Below are 15,019 nucleotides of genomic sequence, written 5' to 3' on the forward strand. Positions count from 1 at the left end.
GATTTATTCTTTAGTAAATAACCTCAGTAATATTATTGTTGCAAAAGGTAGATCGTTATTAATTTTAATCTTGTTGCTATTAATCTATTCCCAAGGTTTATCTGTCTTTAATTCCAAACTATAAATCCACTTTTTAATGCAGTATCTTTGAATTCAGTGGTGCATTGTTTTACTTGGCTGTGACGTTGCAATGTTAGGATCCTGTCCATACCTGGTTTTGGATTAATTAATTCTCTGCTGTTTTTGCTGATACGTTAATTTGTCATTTCTGTTTGCTGTTTTGGATCTAAAACATAATGATGCTTTTCCTGCTACCTGACATAATTGAGCTCTGTAAAGATTTTTTTCATCACTTTAGGGAAAACATAATTCATTTATTTTGCAGGTTGAAACTATACAAAGGCTTGCAGCCTCATTGTTGCAAGCTGTTCCCAAGATGACTGAGTACAGAAGGCCATGCCCCTACCCTGGGCCATGTGACCCTTATGGGTGGCACGGTAGCACACTGGTTAGCACTGCTGCCTCACAGCGTCAGGGGCCCGGATTCATTTCCTGGTTTGGCCCACTGGTTGTGTGGAGTTTGCATGTTCTCCCTGTGTCTGAGTGGATTTCCTCTGGGTCCTCTGGTTTCCTCCCACAGTCCGAAAGATGTGCTGGTTAGGTGCATTGACCTGAATAGGCGCCGGAGTGTGGGGACTAGGGGAATTTCACAGTAACTTCATTGCAGTGTTGATGTAAGCCTTATTTGTGCCTAATAAACCAGACTTATTCTGCAGATTGATCCAGAAAGGGATAGTCACCACAAGCTCTTGATCTCAACTTTATTACTGTGATAAAGAGCTAGACATCAGATGAATAGAGTCAGTGGTCCTCACATCTGAATTTGCTAATACAGCAAACTCTTGATCAGTCAAGCTTGGATATCACAAAATTCCATGTTGAAGTTGTCAACAACATGCTGGCAAATTAGCAAAGCCATAGAGCAATGCGCATGATTAACTGAAATTCCATAGTGCTCAGTCTGGTTTAGCCAAACTTTTTGGTGTTAAGAAAAATAATACTGAAATCCTTTGCAGAGTGTGACTTCCATTGCATGAACAAACTGGCCTCTTCTGCCAGGTGTCATGTGACCAAACTGACCAGTCAAAGTAGAGTGCTTAGAACTAGGCGTGCTCATGCTATGAAATGCTGGACAAGCCATCATTTCACATCAAGGTTTCTCTCTGAATCGCGGCACAAAATATGCAAGTATGGTGAAACCTGTGGTAAATTTAAGTGTTGTTCATTGCAGAGAAGGTGAAATTGATAGGGCAAGTGGAATAGCGTGGCTTAAAGCAGGAAGTGGACATCGTGACGGACTGGGAGATTTTACCATAAAAGTTTGCTCACCTTTCTGAAAACCAGTGAGAGCACCTTGGAAAGGTTCAACAAATGGCATTCTTGAGCAAAAAGGGTGAGAATGGTAGCATATCCCAAGGTTGAAGAAGCGCTGCTAACATGGTTCAAGGCAACCTGAGCAGTGTATGTTCCCATCTTGCTTTTGTTTGTATACCAGGCGAAGTAGAGAACACATGCATGTAGCAAATTAAGCCTCTACAGTTACCTCAAGACTCTGCTTATTCTGAATTCTAAGGTGGTTTCTTGAGATTTGACTCATTGAGAATTTACTGTAATTAGCTCATGATGATGTTGGGAGGAGGCTGGTATTGGATTGCCACCTCCCTGCTCAGTTGGAGATGTTGTGAAAAGTGCAGAATAGTAAAAGTTGCCTTGCCCTTTATAATTAAAACAAATACTCAAAGCCATATGACTTTACTATTGAGGGAGCAGTGAAGGTCATAAAGATCATTCTGCGTAAGCCCCAAAAAGACTGAACTTGGAACTGGGTTAGTAGCCTCGTGGTTCGTGTTATTGACTTTATTCACAAGGCAAGTAGTTATGAAGCCAGTAGCATTTAAAGCAAATCAGTTCATACTTTTAGTTTCAGCTATTTGAAAAAATGGACAGCTTTATAAAAAAATTATTTCTTCTAGTAATATGTAGATAGGAAATGATCAATTTGTATATGATATGCCATGAACACTGTCCTTTTTTGAAGAAAACTTATTACAGCAAAATGTGTTTTTGTTTGTGTGACCTTGCCACAACAGCAAGATAGCTTATGAAAAGTAACTGCTCTTTATGATGTTTGGTCTTATAAGAACATAAGAACATAAGAAATAGGAGCAGGAGTAGGCCATCTAGCCCTTCGAGCCTGCCCCGCCATTCAATAAGCTCATGGCTGATCTGTCGTGGCTCAGTTCCACATTCCCGCCCTCTCCCCATAACCCTTAATCCCCTCTCTTATCAAAAACCCATCAACCCGCATCTTAAAAATATTTAGCGAGGCAGCCTCCACCACTTCAACGGGCAGAGAATTCCAGAGATTCACCACCCTTTGAGTGAAGAAGTTCCTCCTCAACTCCGTTCTAAACCGCCCCCCCTTTATCTTGAGGCTGTGCCCCCTAGTCCTACTGTCTTTTTTGAGCGGGAAGAGTCTCTCCACCTCTATCCTATCCATCCCATTCATCATCTTATACATCTCAATGAGATCTCCCCTCATTCTCCTAAACTCCAATGAGTACAAGCCTAGTTTATTCAGCCTCTCCTCATAGCTCAACCCCCTCAACTCCGGTATCAGCCTAGTAAACCTCCTCTGCACTCCCTCCAAGGCCAAAATATCTTTGCGCAGGTGCGGCGCCCAAAACTGCACACAGTACTCCAGCTGCGGCCTCACCAATGCCCTATACAGCCGCAGCAAGACCTCCCTACTTTTATATTCAATCCCCCTCGCGATGAAGGCCAGCATCCCATTCGCCTTCCTGACCACCTGCTGCACCTGCAAGCTGGGTTTTTGTGACTCATGCACAAGGACCCCGAGGTCCCTCTGCACCGTCGTATGCAAACTGGAAGTAGATTTGACATTTATTCCTCAAAAATGAATAAATAAATTTTTATGCAACATCAATATATAATGTTTTCTCTCAATCTAATTCATTTAATACGCTATGTCTTTAGAAGACTAGCCTTGTGTGCTACTCTCTAAAATTCATCTGTTGTGTTACATTTGCCTTCTCAGTGTTAGAGTCCTCTCCTTATGCTAATTAAACCCAATTATTTTGATAACTCAAATTAAAATCACACAGAATATTTACAACATAGGAGGAGACTATTCAGCCTGTCTGTATCTGCCCAGCTAGAAGAGTGACCTTAAACCCACTGTGCAGCATTTGGTCCATTGCCGTCTAGCTACAGCAATTCAAATACTTCGGATAGAATTTTCCTGGGATGGGGTGCGAAATTTAGCAGATTATGCAAAGGTTAGTTGAATTCAGGCAGGAATTCCCGGTCTTGGTGCAAGCGTGACTGGAAAATCCTGCCCTCTACGTGCAATGATGATTTCTGCCTATACCATCGTTTGAGGCGGTGAGTTCTATCATGTGGGGAAAATGTAAAATTGTCCGTTTTGGGCACGAAGAATTAAAAAAAACTTTTTCTAAATGATGTCATTGCACACCACAGATGCCAAAATGCAGATGTGCGTACCAACAGATGCACATCTGGGTGAGTGAATTGCAAAACGTTAGTATGCAGGTACAGCAAATAATTAGGGCGGATAATGAAATGGTATTGTTTATTGCGAGGGGAATTGAATACAGAGGTAGAGAGGTTTGCTTTGGTTATACAGGGCTTTGGTGAGATCACATCACAGTCTTGGCCTTCATATTTAAGAAAGGATGTAAATGCATCAGCAGCAGTTCAGAGAAGGTTTAACACCTGCAATGGGAGATTGTCTTATAAGGAAAGATTTTACAGGCCAAACTTGTATTTGCTGGAGTTTAGAAAATGAGGCCACTTGAGTAAAACATGCAAGATCCTGAAGGATCTTGATAAGGTGGATTGAAACATAGAAATACGAACAAGACTGAGTCACACAGCCCTTTGAGTTTGCTCCACTATTCATTATGATCATGGCTGATCATCCAACTCAATAGCCTGGTCCTGTGTTTTGTCCATATCTTGTGATCCCATTTGCCCAGAAGTTATATGTAACTCCTTGAAAACATGTAATGTTTTGACCTCAACTGTTTTCTGTGGTAGTGAATAATCAAGGATTCCACGCACCCCAAACGTACTGTCTTCCATCTCCTTCCGTCAGGAAGAAGGTACAAAAGTCTGAGGTCATGTAGCAATTGACTCGAGAACAGTTTCTTCCCTGCTGCCATCGTTCTTTTGAATGGGCCTACCTCATACTAAGTTGATCTTTCTCTACACCCTAGCTGTGACTGTAACATTACATTCTGCATTCTCTCCTTCCCCATGTACGATATGTTTTGTCCATTTAGTGTGCAAGTAACAACACTTTTCACTGTATGCTAATACATGTGACAATAACAAGTCAAATCAGATAATAAATCACCCTCCAGCTTCGTGTCATCTGCAAATTTGGAGATACTACATAAACACTACAATCAATAGGTCGGATGTTTTGAAGGACATCGATTTCTGGGTGGTTGTTGGTGAATTTCAGGGATCTGTTTTTTCATGTTGACTGCCACCTCTGGATTCTTTGGTTAGTTTGAACATCGTCTGTGGTTATCTTCATTAGGGTTGACATAGTGTTTGAAGGATGGCTCGGTGTTGAAGTGTTCTTAACTATTGTATTACCCAATTGTTTCAGGTACTCAGGTATGTCCAGGTCTTCACTTGGCACAGCTTGACTGACCCTGTCGCTGGCAAACTAGTTCTGGTTGCCAAAAGTTAGTCTGCATCTCTTCTCCATACTGTATTGTCTCATGTTTATACAGTGTTGGAGACCGCTGCTGTCTGTGCTAAGACAAAGACAGGTATCCACTTTTCACTGATAGTCTTTTGTCAGCACTCCTTGTCTGTAATGAAAAATGTGGTGTTTAGCTCTATTCTCACAAGGTCGTATAACCTGACCTGCTGTTTCTTCTTGACAGTTTTGTGTGTTTTGGGCAGCTTAAGCAAATCAAAATATATGTAATTGAAGTTTTATCATGAATGGAGAACTTTGGCTTGTCAAATGTGTAGCGTTTGCTCAAGTGTTTAGACAATTAACATTACTCTCGTATTCCCTTCAATTAATGTTTCATTCTGCGAACATGCCTTCCTACCATTTGTGGCAGGATGATAAGGAACAGATTGGATGTATTGAATCCATTCTCCTTTAAATAATTTGTGAATTCTGGCTAAATGAACTGCGGCCCATTGTCGCTCACCTTGTTCAGGGTAACCAAATCTTCCAAAACCACACATCAGTTGTCCTCTCTGACAGTGTTGTCTTCATAATGGCAACTTCATTGAATCCATAAAATCCCTTCAGTGCAGGTGCCTCAGTAACGGCTTTGATATTCTAAGGCAATTGTGCAGTCCCTTTACGTCAATATTCAAAAGAAGATTGGAAAAATTCACATTTATCTTTCCGTAGTCATAATCTGTAATCTTTTAATCTCTAGTGTCGCATCTAGATTGTGGAGATGTTCTTCCGCATTTTTCTATTAAGTTGAAGTATCATATAAGTAACACTGGACTCCTTCTAATCTACTAATAATTTGATCTATCGCACATTGGAACAGTGCAGGTGCAGACATGATGCCAAATGAAAGTCTTTTATATCTGAATAACCCTTTTGTGTGTCATGATAAGATGAGCTTGACTGAGGTCAATTTTATGAAGTATTGTCCTTCAGTCAACTCAGAGAATAAATCAGTGATTGTGCAGTGGGCACTGCTATACACACGCTACTGGATTGATAGTGACTTTAAAATCACCACAAATGCATACTAATCCATCTTTCTTCTTCATGGGTACTACTGGTATGGTCCAATCACTCACATTAACGAGTTCGAGGATTCTTACTTTGACCAGCCACTCTTATCCTGCCTCTGCCTTAGGCTCAATTGCGTACGGCACTGATTACGCATTTTGCTTGACTTTCATCCTTATTCTTTAACTTGACTGAGATCTCCTTCATGCTTCCCAGTTTCTCTTTAAAGACAATGGCATGTTTCTTTAAAATCTTTGGTTGACCTGCTTTGGAATCCGATCTATCTTGGCTCAGTTTAATTTGCTCGTATCCAGATAGGTGCTTCCCATTAGTCCTGCGGTCTCTCCATTCAACTGCACGTTTCCATTGATATGGTTCCTCAACAGAACCACTTCTCTAGTATAGGTTTTTTGTATTGGCTTTGAGGATTTCAAAGCAATATGTTGTAGTTTTTCTTAGTAAACAGTTTCTGGTACCAACAAAACTGTTGCTCCATTGGACAACCCATGCAAATGGAGGTAGACATTCGGTAAAGGAGTGACCCAGTATCACTTTGTTGCATCTGAAATAGCCAGTATATCCAATAACAGTTCATCTTCTGACTATGAATCTGGTCTCTTTTTTTACACCCTTTTCATATCACTTGGACACTTTTTCCTCTATTTGGTATTCCATATGGTGCATTTGGCTTTATATAGTTTTTGCTTGGAACTTGTTGTTTCTTTCTTCAACAAGCATGTTCAGTGTGCCCCTTTCTGCCGCAATTAATGCACTTCACATCTTTGCTCCAGCAATCTGCTGCTGCATGCCCAGTTTTCACACATCAGTGGCACCTTTGAACCTATGTCTGTGTTCCAGTCTCAGCTGACATTTTATGGATTCCACTGCTTGAACTTAACTGTTGCGCTTTCTTGGACTAGAGTTCAAAGTAAAATAGGTAAAACCACACAATCATTTAAAAAAGTAATTGGCTGTTTTGATGAGTGTCTTTCTGGAATTGATGAGTTAGAGTTGGTTGATTGACCATTTTTTTTTGTGAACCATCTTGCTATAGGCTACTCAATTCAAAGTTCTGTAATGGGCCACAATGATGAGAAAACAAATGTCCTGTGTCTTTGGAACGTGATTTGTTTTGACTGTTTATTCTGGAGCTGAGATTCCTGGCTCCCAAGGATGGGTGGTAATGCTTTTCTCAATTTATCCTTTTGTTACTTTTCTTTTTCATCGTTGATCCTGCAAGGAAGTCAGCACGACTGTCAACTCCAGTTTAAATAAAAGATGTACTGTATTGCTTTTCACTTAGTTTTATTTCTTATGGAATTGTGCCAGCAACACCTGAGAAGCAGATCCGAGTTTGTGTGTGTATTTATCTTCATAATGTCTTTTTCCACACAGCCACATAACTACTTCTCTCCATATACCACACCTACCTGATGCATATATAGAATGCATAAATGTGTTTATAATAGTCTTTTGTACCATGCTATATCTGAGGTCTACTTTACTAGAAAAATACAGATACCCAATGTACACACATATTGTGTTGCAAAGTTGCATTTGAGATTCAAGAGGGAGGTCTGCACGTTGAAGATGCAGCATTGGGCGTTCTTGCACTGAGTGCTTCAATTGCTGGTCACCAGAATAAGTAGCGATTACGTTGTTTTAAAAATAGAAGGTGCTGGGAATATGCAGCAGGTTAGGCAGCATCTGTAGAGAACAAAACCATGAACATTTTAGGTCAATGATCATTCATCAGAACAGGAAAAGTTAGACATAAAGTAGTAGGTCTTAAGAAAGTGAAAAGTGGCGAGTTGGAAAATGACCGCTCTGTGATAGGGTGGGAAGACAGAAGATAGTTGTTCATGGGCAGAATGTTTTATACTTTGGATATTTCCAATACAAAGTCTTTGAGGGTACATGAATAGCTGTATTTGAGAAGAAAGGAATAGAAGTATACCTGTGGTGCTAGGTAAAGTAGGATGGAAGGAGACTCATACATAGCATAAATACCAGCGTAGACCACTTGGTCCAAAAATGGTTTGTTCCTGTGCTGTAGACTGAATCTTACCATTCCCCAGAAGGTGGGAAGGGAGGTTAGGGTGCTAAACTCTGTGAGAGTTGGGTTGGATTGGCTCCCCAATGCAATCCCATTGTCAGGACATTGTTAGAAACTCTGCAGGCAAATGATTTTATGATTTTGAAAATCTCTCAAATTAAGTAATTGAGGCAGTTAGCATAGCTGTGTTTAAGGAGAAAGGAGTTTGTGTATATCCTGATAGTGTTAGATAAAACATTGGTGTATATAGCCAAAGGGTGGCATGGTAGTACAGTGGTTAGCATCGCTGCCTCTCAGCACCGGGGACCTGGGTTCAAATCCTGGCATGGGTCACCAGTGTGTGGAGTTTGTATATTCTCCCTGTGCCTGCGTGGGTCCTCCGGGTACCCTGGTTTCTTGCCACAGTCCAGAAGACATGTTGGTTAGGTGCATTGGCCGTGCTAAATTCTCCCTCAGCGTACCTGAAAAGGTGCCGGAGTATGGCGACGAGGAGATTTTCACAGTAACTTCATTGCAGTGTTAACGTAAGCCTACTTGTGACTAATAAATAAACTTTTAACAAAGGGCATGGTTACGGAACAAATAAAGATAGAAAGATACCTATTGAGAAGATGCGTGTGGCAGAATGATGAACAGTTGTTTCCTGAAAGCAAAGACAATAAAATCAAAGCCTGCAAAATTAGGGCAGAGGTTATGATTTGAAATTGTTTACTAGGCTGTAAAGTGCCTCATCTTATTCGTTGAGCTGGTCCTGAACTTCATTGGAGTCCGAGGACTGAGAGATCGGGGTAGGAGCAGGATAGAGAATTAAAGTGATAGGTGATGGTGATTTCACTGTCTTCTAGAAGTACAACAGCTGAAAACTATTGCTTTTGGTGGACTTTCTATCCCTGACTTGAAGTGAATGAGTTAATCAGTTATGTGCATTGTACAGATTTTTTTCCCAATTAGTAATCAATTTCATGGTGCTTTGTAAGCATTAGTTCTGTGAAGATCAACTTGTTATTTGTACACTTTTTAATGAAGAGTGCGTATGATTTATTATTTGGATTCAAATTTTATACAATGAACCAGATAATGTTATTAGCTCATAGTGCAATGTTCATGAATTGTATTCGATCCAATGTGTAAGATTGGACTGTAAAATGAGACTTCGCAGGCCATGTGAAGGGTATAAAACATTTCCAGCAGAATGAATTGCTGTCTGCACTGTCAAAATAAATTTGTTCTGATCTACTAACCCCCTGAAGCAATATGATGTCAATATGTTCCAATATGGAAAGCTTGGTACTTGTTCTGAGCTAGGTTACAATAAAATGTTGTGCTTGATAATTGCTTGAGGCAGTTGTCATTTATTCTGTGCAGGAAGTTTTTATGTCTAATCCAAAATTTAGTCAATTAATAGTTATTGTTATTATGCTGCACATTTTGTATGGATGATTAAAGATACAATTCCCTTTAGCAAATAGCTCTATTTTCTGTGTGCATGTAAACTCTAATCATTAGTTTTGTGAACTCAATTATTGCTATGATATTGTTTTCTTTTAAATATTTGTATAAAATGTGCAGTGATTAGTGTAAATCAGTTTATGACCAGTTAATACTGGTTTTATTTTTGCAGATAATATAAATATAGAATTGTCATTTTTACTTGAATTTACGGACCAACAAGTCCGAATCATGATTCTGGGATGGGGTTCCAATGTCATTTTCAGGGGAGTGTCCTAATACTAAGTTGATTTGTGTTGGTTTCTTCTTGCAGCTTGCTTAAAGAAGGTTCTAAGATGTACACACAGTCCAAATCAAAGAGAGCCTCAAGTTTCCATGAGTTTGCAAAAAGCACCAGTGATGCTTGGGATATTGGGGATGATGAAGAAGAGGAGTTCACATCTTTTGCTTCTCAAAGCCTTAATTCAAAGGTTGCAATGGCAACAGCTGCTCAGGTCATTCAGAACCACAATAAATTGAAGGACTCTCCTGGAGAAAAAATGCAGCAATCAGAATCAATCGATGAGGTTAAAAGGAATGGCAAGGTGGTCAAATCGAACAGTGAAGTGCAACTGTCAGTGTCTTCAGGTAAGGACCTGTTTACACTTCTATAGGCATAATTGGAGAGATTTATGTTCTTGATCATTGGAGATGTTAATGCTTGTTAACCCTTTATTTTATATTATTCATTGATGTGTAAATAGGTTGTCCATAGTGTTTTTAAACAATACCTTAATATGCCTGTATGTACATGCTCCTGTGTATGGTGGACACACCAAAGAAAAGCTGCAAGTAAAGCAAATGCATATTGACTATTCTAAATAGATGAAAGCAACACCTGAAAACCACCAACACACAAATTAAGAGCTGTGGACGGCCTTCAAGACACTAAGGGTGGGATTTTCCGGCTGTACTCGCCCCAAAGCTGGAAAATTCCTCCTAAGGTCATCAGACCTTTGCATGGTCCGTGTCCTGCTACAATTCTTGTGGCAGACGGGATGAAAAAATTCCATCCCAAGTTCATCTGCACATTAAAATGTGGGACATGCAGGTAAGCATGAGGTGGCAAGCTGTGAAAAGCTTTGTGGAATGGAGATCTCCGTCCAATATCCAGAGAAACCACTGTACCACTGGGAGTGAATGTTTCCAAACTGTATCTCAGGAATAGCTTGGTTTTTCTGCTGCAATTGAAACTGGGTTGTGCACAAGAACCAGGGCACTGGGCAGTTTTTCTGGTTTAGGGTGAAGATCTGACTTGGGTCATGAAAATTCACTTTTTTTCCGTTCCTGTCAGATGTTTAGGTATTGCTAGTTTCAAACTTTATTTGGCAAAGAGTATGGGTACAGATTGTGAAAACAGCTGTGCAGGAGGCAAGCTTTAGTTAAACTACAAATAGAGCATTCATAACTCAACAAACAACGCATGAGAGACTGAACCTAATTGAAAAAAGTATAATTGCTTCTCACTTCACTGGTACATCAGTTACCAATGAGATGTTAACAGCACCTTAACTCCACAGCATTTAAAACAGTAGCAACTATACCAGGTGGAGGGAGGGCATCCTGGTTAGGGGTCTGCAGGACATCACTTTTCCTGATTTTGCTGATCTCCAAGGTACTCTGGTTCTCCATCAGTCATCTTGCTCTGTGCAGTCTGCTACTGTGGCAGATTCCAGGATCAGGGCATTCCTCCTTCAATACAAAGATCTTGCAGTGGCAATGAAATGGGAAACCCAGCAACAGAAAATTAGTTGAAGTCATATCCTTCTGGCAGGTTTCCAGAAACAGGCATAATTCCAAATGAGGGCATAACAATGAACATGACAGGAGATACAGTCCATCCCAGGATATTTGTTTCATCTAGTCGACTATATGTGTGGCCATTTTCAAAATAAGTATTTCTGTGATCAGAAACTCACCATATTACAGTCCATTAGGTGCCCCTAATTTACAAGGTTCACTGTAAATATAGAACATAATATATTTATATTTTTGATAGCTATATTTGTCAGCTTTTTTGCATGAGAAGAAAATAACCTGAATTAGGGATAATTTATCAAACTAAAAGATTAAAATATCAGGATATTGGAAGATATAGGGTTAGGAAGCTCAGAGAAGAAAGCTACATACGCTTGGAACTCTGACACCACCTCAAAATGAAAGCTATTTCTACAATAATACAATTTGAATTCTTAATTGGCTAACAATTCATGTCTTAAATAACAGGAATAAATCATTGTCTTCAGAGGTTTTCCCAAAAGGGGATTTTAAGGGAATTTTCACACTAACTTCATTGCAGTGTTAATGTAAGTCTACTGGGGACTAATAAATAAAGATAAAGACTCGGGCTGCTGTTTAAATTTTGTTAATGGCATTTTGGATTTAAGTATTTATTTATGGAACCTTATTTTTGCAATATATTCTACATAAATTTATCTTGCCTAAATATGATTTTCACAATTGTATCTATAAATAACGCAAGTGTAAAATATTATAATTTTGAATTGTTCTTGATGTGGAGAATAGATTATTACCTTTTGATATATCTTCATGATGAGAAAGGCTGGCATAACTGACATTGTAAGTTAATTATGTGTGAACATGATATTCCTGATTAGAATTGACATCTGAACTGTGACAATAAGGCCTTTTAAGCATATTTAAGTATCAGTTTGGCTCAGTTAGTGGCTGTCCTGGTGAGTCTGTCATTTTGTGTTTTAGCCCCATTGCAGACTTGACCATACAATCTTGACTGGGAACCTGCTGCATTATTGAAGGTATTGCCATCACCTGAAATGAGACTTTAAATTGAAATCCCGTCTGCCTGTTGGGATGAATATGAAGGACCCCCTTGGTGTTATTGCAAAAAATGCAAGTAGTTTATCCTTTTGTCTTGACCAATATTCCTCCCTTAGCTAATGACACCAAAATTGGATTTTTTGGCCTTCAGTTTTTTAATGCTGATTTTGGGACCTTTCTGTCTGTGATTTGGTTGTTTTGCTTGCGTATGTAGCAACATCAACTCCATTTCAGCAGAAATCCATTAGCTGTGAATCATTGAGAAGTCAGGTGGTACGCAAATTCTCTTTTCTGTATCGTACAGTATTTGGATCATCTGACCTGTCTTCAGAAAAGGACTCATTTATGAGTAGCATATTTAATGTGCATTTATTAGTGATCACAATTCTTCAGATCTGAGGAATCTCACTATGAATTGCCCTAGGGCATAAAATTTCTCAGCCCACGTAGTCTTCACTTAAATGACACACTCATTGCAGAAAATTGATTGGTGCATTTCCCTCCATAAATTTCGCTCCTAAAAATAATCCATGGAAGAATTGAGTTGATCGCTGTTGGAGTACAGTAAACTCATATAGGATTCATAATTGCATATCCTTTGATTTATTACAGGTGAAGACTGAATGAACTGCTGTACACTCCTTCACTGACAAGTCTCTAATAAGACCTCATTCCTCCTCATTTATGCCTCAGTGGTAACTTTGACCCTTAAACTTACAAATAAAAGGGGAATGAAGTGGATATCATATTTGTTTGAGTGGTTATTGGCCAGCGAGTATGAGTTGCCAAAATGAGGAACCTCCTTTTTGGTTAATTGTTAAGAAGGCAACGTAACATCACAGCAAAAGAAATCTATGTGCGCAGTAAGAATTTTGCATATCTAAGATGCAGTACGTTGATCATCTTGCTTAAGATCCCTGATGTAGAGAATTGCCTGTTAATTCTGAAAGTGGACACAAGTCTGTAATGTGGCTTTGCAATTTCAGTACTGCCAGTGAGAGAGAGGTGCCCCTCTGTGTGGCTTTTTGTGTCTTAACCGTACCTGCTGGAATAGTAATGCTTTCTCAGGGTCAAAGTAAGGAATGGAGATTTGGGGTTGTCAACACAGAATCATAGAATCCCTGCAGTGCATGAGAAAAGCCATTTGGCCCTTGGGTGTGCACCGACCCTCTGACAGTATCTTACCCAGGCCTCTTGCCTGACCTACCTCTATAATCTCATATGTTTACCATGGCTAATTCCCTAAACTCAATATCTTTGGTCACTAAGGGACAATTTAGCATGGCCCATCCGTCTAACCTATCCATGTTTGGAACATGGAACATCCTTTATATTACAGTCATTGAATGCTCACCCTGAATTATTCTTGTCTGATTTGGGTCTACGATATTAAGAACTAGTTCTTCAGGTCTTAGCCTTGTGGCTAAGGTCTACAGACAAGATTAAAGGTTGATGAATGGGAACAAAGTTTAAAACTTTAAGAGTACTGACTGCTTCAGAGATGCCATTTGGATAGAATCCTTTTCTGAGATTTGTCATGTGGGTGAACTATTGCATGTCCTAATGGAAAAGGAACATTAGAGTATAATATTTTTCTTAGTGTACTGCATGTGGAAGTGAAACATTTAGTTCCTGTGTATTAGTGGAAAGGTCATGGCCAATGAATGGTTTGTAAAAGATTTAGCTATTTATGGTAAAGAGGAGATATAGAATGAGCTCCAATTCTCCACAAGTTGCTGGATGAGTTTCAAAGCTATGTCCTTGGCCTCGAGAAGAGATGTTAGAATCCGTCATTAAGGAGGAAATTGCGAGGCATCTTGAAGGGAATTGCTTGATAGAGCAGACGCAACACGGTTTCATTAAAGGGAAGTCGTGTCTGACAAATTTACTGGAGTTCTATGAGGATGTGTCTAGGGCGGTGGATAGAGGAGAGCCGGTGGATGTGGTCTTTCTGGATTTTCAGAAGGCGTTTGATAAGGTACCTCACAAGAGGTTACTGCAGAAGGTCAGAGGACATGGAGTTGGGGGTAGGGTGTTAGCGTGGATAGAGGATTGGTTGTCAAATAGGAGGCAGAGAGTGGGGGTCAATGGGTGCTATTCGGATTGGCGGTTGGTGACTAGTGGAGTGCCCCAGGGGTCGGTGCTGGGGCCTCAGCTATTTACCATTTATATAGATGATCTGGAGGAGGGAACCGAGTGTAGGGTGTCGAAATTTGCTGATGACACCAAGATTGGGGGAAAGGCAAATTGTGCGGAGGGTGTGGAGAGTCTGCAGAAGGATCTAGATAGGCTGGGCGAATGGGCCAGGAAATGGCAAATGGAATTTAATGTTGGCAAGTGTGAGGTGGTCCACTTTGGTAGGAAGAATGGTAGGAAGGACTATTACTTACGTGGCGAAAAACTGCAGCAGGCGACGGTGCAGAGGGACCTCGGGGTCCTTGTGCATGAGTCGCAAAAACCCAGCCTGCAGGTGCAGCAGGTGGTCAGGAAGGCGAATGGGATGCTGGCCTTCATAGCGAGGGGGATTGAATATAAAAGTAGGGAGGTCTTGCTGCAGCTGTATAGGGCATTGGTGAGGCCGCAGCTGGAGTACTGTGTGCAGTTTTGGGCGCCGCACCTGCGCAAGGATATTTTGGCCTTGGAGGGAGTGCAGAGGAGGTTTACTAGGCTGATACCGGAGTTGAGGGGGTTGAGCTACGAGGAGAGGCTGAATAAACTAGGCTTGTACTCGTTAGAGTTTAGAAGAATGAGGGGAGATCTCATTGAGACGTATAAGATGATGAATGGGATGGATAGGATAGAGGTGGAAAGACTCTTCCCGCTCAAAAAAGACAGTAGGACTAGGG

At 40.3% G+C, this 15,019-nt stretch overlaps 1 protein-coding gene across 2 annotated transcripts in view; it reads left to right on the forward strand.

Annotated features, from left to right (window-relative positions):
• Positions 1-15,019, forward strand: part of LOC145357002 (TBC1 domain family member 22B-like) — a 326,450-nt gene that overhangs the window by 38,746 nt on the left and 272,685 nt on the right. For both annotated transcript variants that reach the window (XM_080210039.1, XM_080210041.1), the window contains one exon: positions 9,649-9,962. In XM_080210039.1, coding sequence (XP_080066165.1) covers positions 9,649-9,962 — 314 coding nt within the window. The remainder of the gene's footprint in view (positions 1-9,648; positions 9,963-15,019) is intronic.

This window comes from Carcharhinus amblyrhynchos, chromosome 22 (genome assembly GCF_965287045.1).
Source record: "Carcharhinus amblyrhynchos chromosome 22, sCarAmb.v2.hapA, whole genome shotgun sequence".
Taxonomy (NCBI): domain Eukaryota; kingdom Metazoa; phylum Chordata; class Chondrichthyes; order Carcharhiniformes; family Carcharhinidae; genus Carcharhinus; species Carcharhinus amblyrhynchos.